This window comes from Vespula pensylvanica, chromosome 8, assembly GCF_014466175.1.
Source record: "Vespula pensylvanica isolate Volc-1 chromosome 8, ASM1446617v1, whole genome shotgun sequence".
NCBI lineage: Eukaryota > Metazoa > Arthropoda > Insecta > Hymenoptera > Vespidae > Vespula > Vespula pensylvanica.
In genome coordinates this window covers 7,326,484-7,346,601 of record NC_057692.1, presented here as the reverse complement: position 1 = coordinate 7,346,601, position 20,118 = coordinate 7,326,484, and the positions used below count along the sequence as shown (strand labels likewise).

Here is a 20,118-nt window from a genome sequence, read left to right as displayed (position 1 = left end):
TTCGTGCGTGTGCACGTACGTGTAGTATACCTACCGGCAACAGCCGTTGTCGACGTGTTCGTCTCTCTGGACCAGGTTGAGCTAGGCCGAGCTTGTGCTGGGTTGGATGCGTGGAAACCATGGACGACTTTGGGTAGGCTCGTTGGTTTCCCGCCGCGACTATCGGCGCGCATTCAAGCTCACCGTCATGGAAGTAACGTCGGGACAACGGCAGCGGCCTGAACGGGAATGAGGACGGAGGATGGAAAGAGAGAGAGATAGAGAGACAGAGAGAAAGAGAAAGAGAGAGTGAGAAAGAGAGAGAGAGAGAGAAAAAGAGGGAAAGACTGAGGGAGAGAGGATGGAAGGTAGAGCAAGGCAACACCAGATGCTGCTAGCCTTCCCGCTCGCCCCTTTTACTTCTATCTCGTGCCGATACTTCTCTCGGCTCTTTTGCCTCTTCATTGACGAAAAGCGCGCGTATGCCGCAGGTGAAAAGAACCTTCATATTCTATTTCTTGATATACTTTGGCTAAAAGCTGATTTCGATCTGCACCACTCCTCTTACGAACTTTCTTCGAGGTTTAAGACTGCCTTACCTCTCCTTTCGGCTCCTTTCTACTTCTTATCAAATTTTCAACGATTTCAAGCTTTTATTTTTATATCATTTTTGATCCAGCTGGATTGGATAATTTTTTTTTAGATTCATTTATATTAGAATTGTATGCACGTATTCTTATACGTATAGGTGGTACACTTATCGATTTTTTAATCTGTTATGAGTGCCATCTGCTTGTTCATATAATTCGGAGGTATAGATTTAAAAAAAAATAATAAAAGAATGTCCTTCGTGTCTATACTATCTCTTGAAAATATGAGAAAGAGAGAGACAGAAAGAGAGAGAGAAGGAGAGAGAGAGAGTGATGAACTCTATGCTTTCGTGATCTCCTGCATCACAATATAGGCCGCAAACCACAATGGTAAAAGCCGAATTTCATTATTAACTCCGAGCGATTTCTTACAATGGTAGATTTAGTAAGGGTTGTCCCATTATATACGGTTCATCTCGCTCGAGGTGCAGGTAAGTACAGGTGTGGATATCGCGAAGTTAAATCCGGTAGCCAAGTAAGAAGGGGACGGTTCGAGCGTGTATAATCGATCTCTTTTGTTGGCCGGAAGGCATCGAGGTAGGCGTGTTAATAAATTTCTTGAACCGTTAAGGTTCAGACCAAAGAAACGAGATCGATCGAATTCTTTCGTTTATGTCTACGCCCCCGTTTGGATCTAATGTAAATTTTATCGAGCTAATAATAGCGATTTCATATTTATTTTTATAATAATAATTTATTTTTCTTTTTTTCTTTTAAGATGACATAGAATATTTTAATGCACACATGAAATATGGTAGTGGTACTATATAAACTTATAGTTTAATTTTGTGAAACAAATTTTAACAATTTGTAATCAGAATGACTTAAGAAAACAAAAAAGGAAGAAAGACTTCTCTTTAGATACAAGGATAAAGCGAATGAAGAGAATCGTAATCTAGCTTTCTCTCTTTCTATCGTTTACGTTGCCCTCGAGATTACCTAACTCAGTCGACGGCAGCCACGGGTCGCCGTCATTGCCAACCCAAGTTTATGGCCCAGACCGACGCCCATAAACTGTGCAAATGGTAAATCTACCGTAAGATCATCCCAGCCGAAAATGATGTATCGTGGGTTCCGCGGGACGTATACAGAGAGCCGGCCAAGCTACCGGCTTGACCTCGCTTTTCGTGGCTCGTGACGTTGTGCGAGGAAAGGGGAAAGTAAGAGAAATTCGTGAACCGGGAAGAGAGTTACTTGTTTCAACGAAGCTAACTCGGCCCCTCTTATTTTTCCTTCGTCTTGTCAGCATCCACGTAGTGAAATCTATAATATGTTCAACGTCGTAAGATAGATCAGCACTTTTTTAATATATATATCTTTGATATTGAAATTTAAAAAATGTTCATTCGTTTAAAATATATTTTTGTGAAAATTAAATAACAATATTCTTTGATATCTCTTATATCGAAATTAAAGAAATATATGAATGTTAATTCAAAGTTAAAATCTATTTTCATGAAAATAAGATAATAGATTTTAATTGCAAGATTAGAAGATCTGATTGTTCTCAAATTGAATATTACGTTGAGTATGGATCGCAGTTAATCCTTGGCACGTCTACGAGCAATGCGATGTCGATGTCAGGTGAAGATGGGGAGAGAGTTAAGCAACGAGGAGACGTGCCACCAAAGAGAAGATATAGGTAATCGTCGATCTACGTACGTACGTGTCAGCACACGTGCAGTTTCGCACGTACACCAGTCGTTGCCGTCGATGGCTTTGCCAGATTGATTACTACGCTAGAGCGATAATTTGTCCACGGGTTGCTTGTGAAAAGCCGAACAAGATGTCTAATACAAGAGAGAGAGAGAGAGAGAGAGAGAGAGAGAGAGAGAGAGAGAGAGAGAGAGAGAGAGAGAGAGAGAGAGAGAAATGGAAGATGTTCGATATAAGATCTTCTGATTTTTATTTCAAATAATGTAAATAATTCGTAAAACAATTGTAATTTTCAACAAGCAATTACATTTACAGAACGAATGATATACTTTGGTTTGGGGATCTTTTCGATCAATTTATTTTCTTTAGCTATTTTCTATAGATGTCCAGAAGATATTTGTCAATATCAAAAATAGAGAGATTAGATTTATTTTTCGAGATAGACTATTATATAACTTTTGATGTAGAAGTGTCACCAGTGAAAACGTTAGAAATGATACTCTCGATATGTTTCATGAAGCACGAAGGAAATGAAACGGAGGATCAGTCTTTGGTATCACCGCAAGGATATAAAACGTAGCTTTTCAAAGCTTATCTTTGTTACAGTACAGAGCTGTTACATAATGTTCGACTTAACCGAATAGTACGGGTTGGCGATTTATTTCTGCTTCGATCGTTTGAATTGTCAGAAGTATTCTTTCTCCTTTTCTATCTTTCAGTTATTTCAACTAAATTTTAAAGATGTGTTATCAAAATTAAATAATTATTATTTTTATAAGTATATTGAGGAGGTTTATTATTAATTATTTTTGATTAATCATAAATTGATTAATTTCTTGCAAATCGCGGATTTATTATTTATAGGAGATGAGATTCGAGATTCATGAAATTTCATACTTGCTTAATTTAACATATAAAGTAAACCCATATTGTGATTGGTATCTCTATTGTATCTACATATAATGTGGTGTATGCGGGATTTAGAAGGACCAATGTATTATACATTCACAAATGTCGCAAACTATTTCTCATGATTAGAAGCCAAATGAAAATTAAACCGATCGGCCATTACGCCGATTGATTCACTCCTAGGAAGTGCGCTAAACCAAGGGATTTATGTTCTCTCTTAATTGCTTGGTTCTCTCTCTCTCTCTCTCTGGATTGCTCGCCTGTCTTTGTCAGCCACCTACATCCCTTCGTCCTGACGTACGAACGCTATTATCCGAGGGGCTATCGTCCTTACAAGATTGCTTAGACGTCGAAAGGGAGGGACCAATCGTTTTAGCAACGTGTATGAATTAGTACGAATTAATTGCTGGGGATAAGAGTGGAATGATATTAATCGATAGTTTATCTCAAACAATTCTTCTTTTTGATCTTGTTTTACTTATTGGATAAGTTAGTAATGGGATCTATTTTTCTTAAATAAAATATTTATATATTTATTTATTTCAATTACAATTTATATATGTATATATTTGTATAATGTATAATTTGTTAATAACTTTTATTTTATAAACATACAATGAGATAAATTACAAGAAACTCTATTGAAATAACTTCATAACAAGTATTAGTTGAATTATTTTCGTAAATTGAAATTTTTAGCAAAATTCTTTATGGTGCTAACATCTGTGTATTCTGATACTAATTTTAATTTTCGGTATATGCAATATAATCAGCAATGATATCGATTATAGATAATTCAACTGAAGTCTTACCATCAAATGGTCTTCATTTGAATGTTATCGATGGAGTAGTATCGATAGTGTTAACTCAATAATGTAGTTATCCATCGAGATATTTCTATAATCTATGATATATTTGTGTTGAAGTATACAGATATGCATTTATATATGTATACAAAATTAAAATACAATTTTATTTGTTAGAATTTTATTGACAAATTCTATAATAAATATCACATATCCTTTTATGTCGGTATGGAAGTTAGTCGATACCATGTAAGACGAATATTGATTTTTATTATACGTGTTAACATCTACTGATATTATCGTTAAAACCTACTGTTGGTAATCAATGATATTATGTAATCTAACACAAAAGTACTACACAATACAGATTACTGTTTTATTTATTATAGGTATTACTTGATCGCATAAATTTTGGTTATCAACCATTAGTATTCTTTACTTTTCTGCAGATAAACATACCTATTATTAGATAGACTTATCAAACGATTCGGAAATTTAACAATTTTTGATTATTGTTTAAAAAAATATAATATAACGTTTCTATCGTATGTTTTATTTGTATGTATGATTATTTCTAAAATTGTTTTTTAATAACATATAAGATTGAAGATTTTAAAACTCAATATATAAAAATATATTTAATACATATCAATTATTTATAAAATTGTATTAAAAAATACTTAATTTCTAGATTCTATCTTTCGTGCATTTCACAATAGATAATACAAGAGAATGCAATTTTTGAAACATTAAATTTCTAATTATATGACGACTACACAAATGACTGTGCATTCATCCGTCTCAATATCCGACTAATCTATGCCAATAAGATTACCTTTGCCTGCTCTCTCAAGCTAATCAGTATGCGAATCATGGGTTGGCTACCCCTTCAACTCTGGGAGCTTTAACTCCAAGCTGAAGCCAAGTCGTTGATCGTATCTTAAGGTAGGTGCTGTTACACGTGCTGACTTTTGATCTCAAAACTGGTAATATTCAGCGATTTAAGGAAACGGAATATTTGATCGATCGAGTCACAAAATTCTTTTCGTTCGGCAATTTGAAGGAAATTTGAATATTTGTACGTGACTTAGAGAACAGGATTGAAGACTGTAATCATTTGAAAAGTTCGCTGCCAGTTCAGCGATGTTATCATAAGATTAAACTCACCAACGTCATAATTCTGTAATAATACACTTTATTTGTCCGTTGTTTAAAGACGACATATCAAATTTATTGCAGTTTACATATTAAATTTGGAATAAACATATTTATATCGAAATGTAAATCGTTATTGTTTAAAAATATTTCTTTACTATTTTCGAACAAGTAGTGATCAATGCAAAATACGATCGTAAAATAAATTTCTGTAATTTTGGTGAGATGTAGAGTAACGAACATCGAGAGAAGGAAAGGACAGTAACGCGTGGGTGGTTAGGTGGTTGTAGCACGGCATAATGCAACATTCCATCCAAGATTTTCAAATTAGTGGATTATCTCAGTTGAAACTAGCTGGCGCTACAGCTATATAAGGCGCTTAACGTCCCCGACACCGGCTGCATCAAGTGGTTCACACGGTGTTAAGCGTAATCATCTCGGCTTCCTCCTATTCTCTGCGTAGCTCGACTTAGACGAGGAAGGAGGGTCGCTTTGCGATTTACTACCGGCTTGCGGTGACACTGACGAACGGCAACGGTACGCTGACATGTCTCGCACCGCAGTATCGGCAAGGATACCGAGGGAAGAGGATTGCAAAATGAGGAAAGAGGGAGAGAGAGAGAAAGAGAGAGAGAGAGAGAGAGAGAGAGAGAGAGAGAGATTTTCGAAATTGCAGTGAACGTGATTTCTATGAGATTTCTCGAATAAACGATTACGCTTTATAAAATTGTTCGTGCATCTAGGATTCTTTTTTCTATTTTCATAGGAGATTATACAACATTTATAAGATGAGATATAAAAATGATTTGCGTGCTAAATTCTTGGATAAGTAGCTTCCATTAAATAGGAATATGCAGAAATTGGATGAATATTTTTATAAGAATGTAAAAGAACGAATTAATAAAATAAAATTTTAAATATCTTCTTTTGAAATAATCATGAATTGTGTTATGATAAAGCTCGAATGATAAATGTTATTTTACATTAATTTGAGATTTTATTTAAATATAACATAATGTTTTATTTAATTCGGTAACGCAATGGATTAATGTTGATGGAAAGCAAAATTACCTTCTCAGAAAGTCTGAGGTAATTTTGCATGAAAAAGTTAGATTGAAACCGAGAGTCGCTTACGTAGATACATGCATTCGTGCGTAAAGAGATATTTCTTTGGAACGAATAACTAACTAGCATTATAACTAATAAGAAAGGTAGTCTTTCTTTTTAACGGTTCTTTCGATCGCACAATATCGAATATAAAAGTCGATTGTCCTTCTTTCTAATATATTAAATGTGTGCAAAACAAAAATTATGTGCAAATATTTCTTAGTATTTGTTCTTTTTAGGAACAGATTAACTAACAACTATAAATAATTATGAAAGTGTATAGGAATTAAATGAAATAAAGTCTATCGTGTTTTCTTTATTCCGTTTACATGTATAATAACTTTCAAACTAGTATTTTTAAATGTAAATCTAAACTATTTTTAAATGTAAATCTGTCTAATCATCACAATGAAATATAACATATACCCGTACGTATATTAATTTCTTATTCACAAGAATAGTAATCGATATACAAATGCACGACCAGTTTGCGCAGATGATAAGGGAACGGTCAATGACCGTTGCGATGCTATTGTCGTCATCGAATATGGAAAGTGCGAAATCGATCGTATGATACGTTCCGTATAGATGCGATTGGTTGCTCGGCCGATCGATAATCCTGCAGATGATATTAAAAGGAAATAATTTATAAAATTTTAATATGAAACGTTCGATGGTTTATAATCTATGGCTATGAATCTTCCATTTGTTCACTTTTGATTCGAGTTTAAATTTGTTCGGATCGGATAAATCGAAGACGTTCATGAAACGTTGAAAAGTAAGAAGCGATCGATCGACGAGATCGCCTTTCACGGCGAAGAAACGGGAATCGATCTTGCGAAATCGATTTGATATCCGTCGCGTCGACTCTTTGTGTCCCTCCTGTCGAAGGAAAAATTCAGCGAGTCTTTAAAGTGGGAGAAGATATAAAAGTCATGGACAGTCTCGAAGGCTTAACGTCTTTGTCGATCACGAAGATCGTCTAGCCGTCGATCCATAGATCGAAGTAGAGTCAAAGTAACGGGAAAGGATGCATCGAAAAACGTATGAGTTGTTCGTTTCATTTCTTATTCTCGGCCATTCTTTGGGTATGCCCATGGATTACGAAGAATATCCGATTCTCGATAAAGACATGGCACTCGTCGGGTCCTTCAAAAGAGAACTACGCCAGTCTGTACCTTTGAAGTTCCACTCGAAAGTCGAGGATCTCGCAAAAGCTGGAAATACGCCGAAGAAGGATTCCAAAAAAATTGTGAAGAATGCGTCCGGTAGGTTTAACGATATTTCCGTGCTCGTTAATAATGGATCTCTTGAGATATTACAAGAAACTTATCGTCGATTATTATCTTGGTTATTTAGTCATTTCGAAGATAATTATAGATATCGCAATGTATTTTTTTTCGTAGATGGAAGTTATCAATTTCTATCTAGCTCAGGAGTAATTTCGTATAGTAGATACAGTTCATTATTACAAGAATAACGAGAACTCTCTCTCTCTCTCTCTCTCTCTCTCTCTCTCTCTCTCTCTCTCTCTTTCTTTCTGTTTATCTCTCTCTTTCTCTTCCTCTCTCTCTCTGTCTATCTCTCTTAAAACGATTGTCGCATCCCAAATGAAACGTCGAGCATGAGTAGCATTAGCTCAATCTGCCAGAGCAAGCATCCCCATTAAGACCAGTTTCCTTTCCGAACCAGAGACCAATTTAGTCGACATCGAGGAAACTCGTTCGAATTTGATACTTCGATCGAGGGAAATGAGCCACGCCCTCGTCGATGTCTCCTTGGAGACGAATAAGATTCGCGACGACATTGAAGTTGGTTGGTAGCTTGTAAAAGCTTACCGCTGTTAAGATCACTTCGAATTGGAAATTCGTATGAAATTACGCGGACCGTCGATTTAAGGTTTATCATGGAGTCAGGAGAAATTAGAGCTTTCTGGAGCTCGGAGGACAAGTCTGTTTGTTCACGCGTCAAAACGGATCGAACTCGTCGAAGGCATTTGTCGAAACGTCAAGACAGATCGAATTCACGTCGCTAGCCACGTAGCTCGATCGAACTCGATACACGTGTTCTCGAGTAATACGGAATCGTTTGAGGAAGGCACGTCTGTAGATCCAATTAATCATCGAGTTTCACGGATGCTTGGTCGAACGGCCGTGTTGACTAACAAGGACCGTTAACATTGTGGTTTTAGGCAAATCGGACGAGGGTGGCTACTACAAGACGTACGGTAGTGACGCAGAGGGCGAGAAGGGCTACTTGAAGGAAACCTATAGCAAGGGTGACCACGGATACAAGACGCTTGACACTTTCCACAAGCAGGATGGAGACAAGTACGGATTTGAGAAACACTTCGCTTACGGCAAAGCTCGTCTTACCGACGAGTCTGACAAACATGCCGAACAAAGTTCGAAAATAGGAAAACAAGAAGATCACGAAGGTGCAGGTAAGAATATAATATGGTAGAAAGGACGAAAATATATTTTCGAGATTCTATTTTTAACGACATAAATAAACGATTTTTCATAGGTACGATCGTCGACAGTCATTACATGGATAACGAAGGAGATCACGGCGGTGAACATACCGGTGATTATGGAAGCCACTATATGGCCGCAGAACCAGACTCTGAGAGTTACAGCGACACTGGCGACGGCCACAGCAAGAATTACTCTGCTGGTAGTGAAGGTTCTTACGAGAGCCACAGCTCTTATTCTTCCGATAGTGATTCTGGAGGCGATTACGGGGAACATTATTAGCGATATTTCATAATACTTGGTTTACCTATGTATATATTATTTTATAGATCGAATAAACAGACAACGCGGAGAACACGCATGATAGCATGATCGTTCGATTTTGAAAATATAATAATCACGTTCGATTATGTTCTAAAGATTTATTGACCTCGAAATATTGCGTTTCTATCCAAAATTTTGAATGAGTTCGATCGACTGTGATGCAAGCTAATGAAACAATTCGTTCGCGGTTTTTGTCAGCCAATATTAATTTGACGTATTGTTATAACGTAACTTTGCTAGAAAGTATGACGGAGATGATTGATCGAAAATCACGTAACTCGTTCGAGAGCATCGTTTGACGAAACTCGATACGTCAACGATGCCTAGACGTTTATGCGATCGATCATTAACAACTAATCCATCCTAGATTGCTTGTGGTAACACGCGAAAGTGTGATTATGCGAGACAATAAGAATTCATTGAACGTTCTTGAGAATTTACGAGGAAAAAGAATATTTGTCGTGAAGTACGATGGAAGTTTAATTGATCGTCTTATTGTTTTACGGTCTTATTCATCCAGCTTTCGTTTTGAGGTTTTAAAGACAATTCGCAGAAATCGTTTTAGATTTACGTTGATATTCACGAGTCGGATGGTTTAGGAAGACACATATCGCCTTGCTGCACGATTCAACCTGACGGATGAAGAATTCGCAAGCGAGTGTTAAAAAGTAGTTTCGGTCACGCGACGATCATGGTGTGAGAGCTTCTACACATATCGCATGGTGATAGGTGTTGCTGGTACCAACCTACCAGTTTCTACGTTTAGCAATTATTTATAACGAGCAAAACTTCGTAGACGTCGCAGATATTCGAGGTAGAGACTGCTTGCACCGGATAATTATACTTCTTTTTTTCTTTTTTATAGTTGGCAAGCGATATAATTTTTATTTTCGTTTCTTTTTTCTTCTCTACTTATTCCTCAAATTCATAATAATCACATTTATTTTTTTCTTCTTCTCACAGTTAGAATATGTTTCAAAAATGAAGGAATAACATTATTGAAATAACATTTAAATTATTTTTTCCTTTTTGAATTATGAGGACGTTATTCAATTACAAATAATTCCATTATAACTTTAATGACACACCAATTTCTTCCAAGACATTTGCGGTAAATGCTATTTCCTGCGCGCAAACAAATAAATGGGTTTACTCGAAATGCTACTACGAAGATCGTCGACTTCTCTTATCGCGATGAATGGCGGTGTTAGATTTCCCTTCGACCAACACTCGGTCGTTAGCCCAATTTTCCTATCGTTTCAAAATCCTTAATTTTTAAGACCAACGATGACTATGGTCTTCGTTTCAATCAACATCGTAAAATTTTTTTATCGGAGTGATTCTTATCGAATGAATATCAAGATCTATGTGATAGTAAAAAAAGAAGATTAAAGGATAATTGTGTTGACTTTTATTTGTTCAAAAGGAAAGAAAGGAGAGAAAGAGAAAGAGAAAAAGAGAGAGAGAAAGAGAGAGAGAGAGAGAGAGAGAGAGAAGTGCGGAATTACTCACGATCAACATCATTCCTCTGCACCGTAACCCTCTCGAGAAAAGGTTGTAGGCTGAATGGGAGCTCTTGACCGTAGAATAGAACCCACGTCGTGGTTCTCCCAGGATTTAAATTAGGAAACAATTTCATTAGCAGCCCAGAAGGTAGCGCGAGTTCCTTTGTTCACCAACGCACAGTCCGCTCGTTTTATTCATCTAGCGAAAATGCGGTAAAGGATGGTTAAGTTGGTGAACGTGGGAGAGAAAGAGAGAGAGAGGAAGGGAAAGAGAAAGAAAGAAAGAGAAAGAGAGAGAACCGTCGGTTGGACTTGAATGCAAGGGTGGTAGTTTGGACGAGAGGTTGAGAAGGGTTGGGGTTCTCTCTACCGGGCCATCAACTGATTGCACACCCCGCGAGACGCTGCCGGAGGGGTTACTGTTGGTGGCATTGCTACGTGGACGGAGAAGGAAAGGAAAGGGTGCACGTAATTAAGCAAATCTCTAAAAGAGATATTCGGATTTAATTACGCGTTGTAATTTGACATCGCTTATTCATAGCTGATGCGACGATTAAACCAATTTAAAGACTGTTTCTTTAAATTATATAATTTATTACCTGAAATATGTTGCCTTTTTAAAGAATTTCTAAGAAATAGATTAACTACAGATATACAAGAAACTACATCGATTTGTATTCCTTTAGCAAGATTCTTCATCACTCGTTGCATCACGGAACGATGATTTCTTCGAGTACAGTACACTATCGTTGATTTCATAAAGGCTTTGAGGTTTCCGTTTCGAGAAAGGCAACGATCGTTGGGTAGCATCAAGGGTGGATGACGAAAGGAAGTGGAGTTGGGATGGGTAAGAACGCGAACAGGAGCGAATTGTCTCGACGACGTTCCACCACTCGTCTTTGGATCCGCTTACAAAGCAGTCTCTCTCTATCCGGATGGTCCAAAGCGAACACCATCTAATCTAATCTCCGTTACGACGAGAGATGCCGAGTTCAAATCGAACTTGGCAGAAGCCTTGGCCTCCCGGTTTCTCTTCCTATTCTTTTTCTCTTTCTTCTTCTTCTTCTTCTTCTTCCTCTTCTATTTTTCGATTCTCCTTCTATATTCGGTTCTCCCATCACCCTCGAAGGGATCGAGATAGGGTGCTCGTGCAGTAACCAATCTTTATCTTGATTATGCAGCGCCAACGCCACCGATCCGGGCCAATCTCCAGTCTAAGGCGTTGCCAAATAAGGTCGTAAGGAACCGAGGAAGCTATCGATCACACTGTTTTAGAGCCCGTCCCTTTCCCTTTCTCCCACTCTTCCATTCTCTATCTATCCATCTACCTATCTCTCTATCTCTCTATGAATTCGACCAGCTCGTACGATTTGCAATGGAGAGCAGGTTCGACGTCCGCCTTTGGACGCGATACGCGAAAGAAAATGCGATCGCTGCAGCGAGTTAATGGCTTCGATATACCTTCCCTTATCGGCCTTTACGAAGCCTTTGAGAATCAATTTTTCTCTTTCCCCGGTCGAACGATAACGTTAATATCTTTCCTTCCTAGTCTTGCTAGACATTATCATTTCGTTGTACCAACTATAGGTGATCGTGTCATGAGAATATCGTTATAGTGTAATAAAAAGTATGGATATTCCAGGAAAAACTAAATTTGACATAAATCGATATGACGAAGAGAAAAATAATTGAGAAAGGAGACGCGAAATATAGCACGTCATTTACATTTTATTTGAAATACTTTTTTATATAAGTATTTGACAAAAATCATTAATGCAAATAAGAAGAACGAACTTTAATAATCAATATAACTGAAAAACTCGTTCTGTGATATACGTTCGATAAATTGATTTTAATTTGTGACGTTATTAACGATCTGTTATCTGTTAATAGAAAAAAAAAGTGAGAAATTAAAAAAATGATTCTAAGAAGATTGCCAATATAGAAAGTACGAATGTAATAAAAAAGCAAGAAATGTCTATTAAATGTTTCTTTTTGGATTCAATTTACGGTGTATTCTAAAATCTAGATCCTACTGTCAACCGTGCTAATTAAATTAAATTCATTACGCTTGGTTATCTGCGGTGCCATTTAATCGGAAATTCGATCACTCTTCCGATTGACTTTTATCAGTGCGCTGTTCCGCATTTTGATCGGTTTTCGGTTTCAATGAACGTTCCGGGTGTTATCGATAGCCGGTTTTGTGGCTAATTATTTAGATACGTTTAACAAAATCGTTGATATTTCAACATGATTACGTCGCGGCACGTGCAACGGTGACAATTTGTTCGCGTCAACAGGCTGTATTGCATATTTTCTTATTGAACTATCGCCATTTATTATATTGGATAAGATCGTTTATAATAAAAACGTGAGATTTCTTATTGCAAGAAGACAGATTCGACGCGGTTCACAAGTTTCTGTGGTATTGTGCCAGCGTTGAAAAAAGGCCGAAGAAAAAGTGACGATAGAAAGTCGTTTTCATCATTCTAGATACTCCGTTCCGACGACGTAATGCTTGAACGCACCATTTTCGTGGTTGTCGAGGAGATGATTTTTTTGCAAAACTGAAGTTTTGAAATGGTGTATGTGTATATATAAAAAAGCATGAAAGGAAATGTGATAATTTGATGTTCTATGGTACGTGTCAAGTTTCCGCGATCATAATTATTATGTATTTAGTTGCCGTAATAAAATATTCATTAATCATTGTTTTTTATTCTTATAATAATGTATAATATCGGTAATAAAAAATATGTAGAAACATATACTAAGAGTTTTTCAATATGATCAAAAAGAACAATATGTATGTTTGAGCCAAAGTATACCATTTCTAAAAATTTAAAAATAGTATATGAATGGCGAGTATAAGTATAATAGTAGTCGCAGTCGTCAATGGGAGAAAGTGTGAAAGGAAGTCGAGTTCATGAAGGCACGTTCGTCGATTCTCAGAGAATCGGAGAACGTCAAATGGAGAAACCGAATAGTCTGAGTGGTCGTACGAAGGAAAGTAAAATCGTCGGAAACGCTCGATCCGTGACGGAAGTAACGATCGAGCGATATTTAAGTGAGAACCATCGAGCTCGAGCTCGTCAGTAGTTGAAGCCGGATGTGAATGGATGTCAAAATGACACGCGTCATAACTTTCCTGCCGATTATTTTCCTTCTCTGTTGTTCATTTTTAGTCCAGAGGACATGTCACGCGAAAGATTTGCAGGCCAAGCTTCTAAAGAAACATGCTCTTCCAGTAAGGGATGTTGAGAGTCGCATAAACATAGACGATGATCTAGAAAGTGCTGCAACAAATCACAAGCAGCAAGGACATCATCACAAGGCTGGTGGTGGTAAGGAACATCATGCCGAGCATCACGAAGAGCACGGTGAAAAGGGTGATAAAGGTTATAAAAGTCATCATCATCATGATAAGGGTGATCATGGTAAACACGATAAAGAACATCACGCTGGACATCACGAGGAACACGGTGGTCACAAGAAAGGTCATCACGATTTAGATGAAAAGTATGGAGAGCATCACGAAGGGGAGAAGGGTCACAAGGGTGGCAAGTTCGGGGAGAAGAAGGGTCACAAGAAGGGACACAAGACGAAGGGTTATCACAATAAATTCCATAAGGATGAATATCACAAAGAGCACAAGTTCTACGATGATTACCATAAGGGTGGTCATCATGAGAAGCACGGTGATTTCCATGGACATCATGAGAAGAAGGAAGGTCATCATAAAAAGGGCGCACACAAACATTCGGGATATAAGGAAGATCATCATGGTAAAAAGGGTCATCAAGACAAGGGTCACAACGACGAGGAACATAAAGGACATCATGGCAAGCACGGGCACGAGCAACATCACGCTCATCATGATTCATATGGCAAGAAAGGTGATCATCATTCTGGAAAGAAATATGGTTTTAACAAGGAACATAAAGGTTAATTTTTACAACGAAAGACATTTAAAGAGACTCTTAATTTTAAGAGCGAAAAACTTGAAAAAGATGTGTTCTTTTTGTAGTTGGTCGTATCGATCTTTCTTAATGAAAATTTTAAGAACTATGTATTTAGTATGAAAGGAATAATTTCTTTACTTAAGCAAAGATTATTATTATGTAATAAACAATTTATCAGTGATTACTGATCAAAACGTATGATGATAAATTTTCCTTCGTACATCGACAGATAAATTTGTAAAACTTTTTGTAAAACTTTTTTTAATTTACTGGTCGAAAATGATAAGAGCGTGAAAATTAAAAGTAATAATCGGATATAGGATATATTTAACGCTGCTATCTTCAACATGCAAATGTAACATGGAAATGCAAATATTCATGGACTTGTCCTATCATAGGAGTGGTATTATAACCTTGGTTATATTTAATATTGTTAAGCGTGGATTTTAGCATTTGTTTTTATTGCATCTCTTCTGATAACGTGAAACTAACGATAATAGTAGATCGTAATAATTTACAATGATCTTATTGCAACGATAACAGAAATAATCTGACTAACATAATACACTTTTATACGCTTCGTTTCGTGATAATAGAATAATAACATTATCAAGGAATACTTTTCTAATAGAATAGAATTTAAGACAAAATATAAAAAAGAAAGATGGTATTAGTAAATATAAAATGTATAAAGGATATAACTTATTATCTCTCCGAGTTTTTTTCTTTGATAATGGAACAAATAAGCTTATATTTGCGCGATAGTGAGTAGCTGCATTACTGTTCAGACGGCAACGCGATATTGTGCCTTATAGGTTTGTCGTGATTTATTGCGAACGTTTTCCTTCAGGAGTTTTCTTACCACTTTTTTTAAGGACTCATATTGCAATAAAAGGATTGTATTGGATGAAAACTGCACAGTCGAGGTTTTCTTTCTATTTATTTTCTTTCTTTCTAAAATGACATTTCACAAGTGCTTATAAAAAATCCGTACATTTTCAAAATATGATATATAATGTATACGATGATCAATATGTTAATTTTGATTATGAATATATATATATATATATAATTTTGATTATGAATATATATATATATATATATATATATATTTCGTTCAGTTTAAAGTATCGAACCAGTCAATTAATTTTTTTGTTCTACTTTGCAACCATTTGTATCAAAGAAATAAGATATACCTAGGATAATTAATAATCTTTTTGTAGGAATTCATTCCAACAACGAAGAGAACTTTCTACTTTATTGAAAACGAACTTGAAGTTGTTATAGATCATCGAACATGAGACACAAAAATAGTAATCCAAAAGAGCACTATTATATTAACAACGGAAGATATTAAGATTTTTTAATTAAACATTTTCACCAATTTGTTCAGGTGACTATATCAATATACCGTACCTCGATAACCTACATACCATAGCTATCGTTATAGGACGATATTTTTTGCGTTTGGTTTGCCGGATTAAAATTTTGAATTTTGCTGCAGGAAATGACTAACCAAAAGCTTTCTCACGTATTCCCCATTCCCTTTATATTTTTTCCTATCTCTTTTTCGACCCACATACATAGCAGGATACTCGTATGCTCGCTTTTTGCTAAATTGACACGTCTGCTACGATATAAATGTTTGTATGATTCTGATATATTTTGTCTCCCTCTTGTCTCTTATATTTTCATATTCGTGAATGCTTTATTCGTTATTCGCATTTGAGCATGCACACACATTATGTCGATATGTGAACAGGCAGCCGGTGTAACCCGTCGAAAACACGTGTTCGCGTTAATTCGAATCTCTGGCGCCTTCTGCATCGGAAATGTTGGCGCTAATAACGCGAAAGAAAGAGAGGAAGAGAGAGAGAGAGAGAGAGAGAGAGAGAGAGAGAGAGAGAGAGGTTCGACCTATTAACTAGGCGTAGCAACTAAAGCGAAACGTGACATTACATAGCTTCTCTTCCTCATAACTTTGATGAACGAACATTTTACACGTCATTCGCTGATACTTTATCAATTGATAATCTCATATTTCTATATTAGAAAACTAAAGTAAAATATCTATTCAATTTGCGTGCAGAGATTATATTATTCTTTAACGTAGAAGTAAAAATATTTATTGGATATAACAAAACTTTATTCCAAATGTAAAATAAAAGATATATATCATTTATATATTAGGAATTAGTACGGTTAGATTATTCCTTATCGACTTCACATTAAAAAGAAATAAGAATCAAGAAGAAAAACTTTTATTATTTAAACTATGAAATATTAAAGATATATCATTAGATTGGCTATCTTAAGATAGTCGAGAAAGGGCAGCGTATAAACAAGTTAAGCTTGGCCATAGTATTTAATCCGCGAGCTTACGACCATCAAAAGAGCTCGCCTTATGCGGTTTCACGATGCAATTTTCATTACATGGCTCTAGTATGCCGACGCGTTTATTATTCGTAAGGTTGCTGCCGTCTCGTGAAAATTTTATCAAAGGTTCTTCTGCTTATATAAGACGAGCTTAGGGTGGTCGTCTCGGTATGTTGCTATTGTCTGGAATCAACTACCTCGTCTAGCCGATTTCTTCTTTAGTGGCAAGAGGTCAACAATGATGAACTTCAAGAATTTAAGTAAGTTATATCGTTTTATTATTCCTCCCTCCCTCTCTCTGTCTCTCTCTCGTTTTTTTTCTTCAAGTATATTTTGATATGAATTTTTGGTAAGAAGATATAATCAACATGTGTATATATTAATCGATATTGCTAAGAATGATACTATTAGGTTCTACGTATAATTACTTTTTTCCTTTTTTTACGTTTAGTATTTTCTTCGTAGAGATTAGTATTGCGTAATCGAAGGATCCGCTTAGAACAAAAAATAAACCGATGCTTTTTTAATATTTCTCAAAAGATCGCTATTCTATCACGCACATAACACTTTTAGAGACATAAAAAGTTAAAATTTCCAATACTTCTATTTATAAAAATGCGTTTCATTAAACTCTTCTAGTTTTACGTCAGTTAGACCTTCTTTCGTAATACAATAAATTTCTTATTAAATATTAAATCAATTAGAATCGTAGGTGTTAGCATTTTTATGTAATAGAAAAAGGAGAAGCAGATCTTTTATCTTGCAAGTTCCTTATCTGATGAATTCCCCTCTGAGGATGTGGAAGTCAGAAAGAAATAATTAGAAAAATTTGGTTTCCGTCATTATGTAGTCACTAATTAATTACTTAATAATTTTGTGATTACCTCTTAAATTTATATCTTCCATTCTATGAAGCAGGTAATTAATTAATAAGTTTGTATTGTGCATTCTGTGAAACCAGTAATTAATTAATAATTCTGTATTCTGTTCTCTATGAAACCGCTAATTAATTAATAATTAATAAATAAGTCTGTATTCCGCATTTTGTGAAAACAATAATAAATTTATAAGACTGCATCCAGAAATTAATAAACCTGCAATAAGTTGAATGCTCTGTATCCTCTTATACTTCTTACCGAACGTTATCCACTTATCATTGAGATGAAAATTCATACTTGATTCGTTATACTTCTCATACAGAAGATAAGCAACTTGAAATCATTATTTTTAATCCTCTTTCCTTTACTTCGTTCGTTTATCAATTTAGTTACCTATTCTATCGGTTTATATCTCCATTTTCGTCGCCTATTATCGAATTTACATTCTTTAGGATTAATCTCTGATAGAGGCTTTATGGTCTGATAAAAAATTGACTATTTTAAATTACGCCACAAAATATAACAGTAAATTAATCTGATTTTTTCTAATCGATAATATAAGTACATAAATGTGTCAATAATTCGTATGATTTCGATAAAATAACAGAGATTATTGTCTACATTTTTTGTAAATTTCTAATCATGATTCTTCGAGCGAATCCAATTTGTTCCAATGTTCAGGAAAGGCGATCAGTTAGAGATGTGAAAGCGAGAGAACGTAACTGACTCGAAACGAGTCAAATAGTAGGTCAAAGTTGGTGGGAAGTGGCAGGACATCCACCACCAGAGTGCTAAGCAAGAACGAAGGGGATACTTGCTGGCTTTAGTGTTTCTGACTAGTAACTTACTGCTATTTGCATTGTTAATTAATAGCCATTATTCTCTTTCAGAGAAATTTCATCCGAAAATCGTAGCATTGAAAGGGATTTAACGATTTTTGTTGAAACATGTTCATCGTTTCGTTCGATCAACTATCTTATACGTCAACAATACATAGTTTAAATATTGCAGTTTATTTTTATTGAACTATTCGCAACAAAATTAATTGGAAAAAGTCGATTTAATCTGTTGTGAGAGATAACAAAGCACATTTCAAACTAAATTTTTTTTATATACGATATTTACAATTACGATAACTGAGAAATTGTAGAGTAGATACTTTTTATTTTTATATTATTAAAACAAAGGATGTCTTTATAAAAAGATATAGATAAGTAATCAAGCTTACTCCTAATAAATTATGTTCATCTATTCAACTGTATTTAGTGTACATAAGCTGAAGATAAAACTGATCTGGTATACGTAGTATATCTACGTGTGTGTATGTGTGTGTGTGTGTACGTGTGTATAGATAGTGGTAGATGCACGGTTACATTTCTCTCATATCACGTATCACGTACGCATTTAGTGTACTGCTTTTCTTCCTCCTTTTGCTTCTTTTCCTTTGTACTAGGACCACTCCAATTACATTAATTAATCCCGCAACGCGTACGTGCAACGCAGATCGAAACAATGGCGGGTACCTGCTCTTTCGTCATCGTTAAAACGAATAGCTGGAACATCAAGTAGATCGCATGAATGCTACCTCCTACAAACAATGCCTCTGGCAAGATCGAAAGCTCTCGTAGATACACAAACAATACGTATACTAGTATATCATATTCTTTAATCTTATGACAATTTCTAAAATCATCCGTACGTTTTCAAATCATATGAACAATGTTCGACTCTGTAATTAAACGATCATTATATTGATTTTGATCTTGTTTTTTATGTTTTTCTTTTTTTTTATAGAAGATCCTATTGTTCAACAACTTAAGAAAAAACTTTCTTACAACATCACGGTTGAATTTAATTCAATACTAATTTCAATATTGCAATTTAAGAAATGATCGAACTATTGGAATTTCTTTAATGACAGTGAAAGTTCTTCCATTTTTACGCGGCACTTTGATAATGATACAATTCTAATGATTCCGATTTACGTGTAATATTTAAGCGTGTTCATGCGTTCTTGTGATTATTGATATATGTTCAAACATATATGAAAATTTTATGTTTTTCTCGAATAAAATGTGGTAAAAGTGTGATAATATGTGGTATAAAATGAGATATGAAAAGAAATTCTAGAATGCAGGATCTGCGAATGGTTTTTATTTCAATGGAGATCAAAGACTTTTCTACGCGAATGAATACAGTGAAAGTGTTTATCTTTAAACGCGAAGAAAAAGCTCATTCCTCTAGAATAATCTTTTTACTATCTTATATAACAGAGACAGTCCGACAGGAATTTTATGTCACTAACTGACTGTAACTGATATTTTAATCTCTTTCTTT

The 20,118-nt window shown here is 35.4% G+C and overlaps 2 protein-coding genes across 3 annotated transcripts in view; both read left to right on the top strand.

Annotated features, from left to right (window-relative positions):
- Positions 1-9,080, top strand: part of LOC122631129 (oleosin-B3-like) — a 9,279-nt gene extending 199 nt beyond the window's left edge. The window contains exons 1-3 of one of the 2 annotated variants that reach the window (XM_043816424.1): positions 1-470; positions 8,454-8,705; positions 8,789-9,080. The exon at positions 1-470 is cut by the window's left edge and continues 199 nt beyond it. In XM_043816424.1, coding sequence (XP_043672359.1) covers positions 341-470; positions 8,454-8,705; positions 8,789-9,018 — 612 coding nt within the window. In that variant the 5' untranslated portion in view covers positions 1-340 and the 3' untranslated portion in view covers positions 9,019-9,080. Of the gene's footprint in view, positions 471-7,238; positions 7,531-8,453; positions 8,706-8,788 lie in introns of those variants that run through there. The other variant, XM_043816423.1, reaches the window with a different exon arrangement.
- A 4,380-nt stretch (positions 9,081-13,460) lies between these two features.
- LOC122631162 (histidine-rich glycoprotein) lies at positions 13,461-14,514 on the top strand. Its single transcript, XM_043816486.1, has 2 exons — positions 13,461-13,575; positions 13,751-14,514. The coding sequence occupies exons 1-2, from the start codon at positions 13,461-13,463 to the stop codon at positions 14,512-14,514; spliced, it is 879 nt and encodes a 292-aa protein (XP_043672421.1).
- Positions 14,515-20,118: the final 5,604 nt, after the last annotated feature.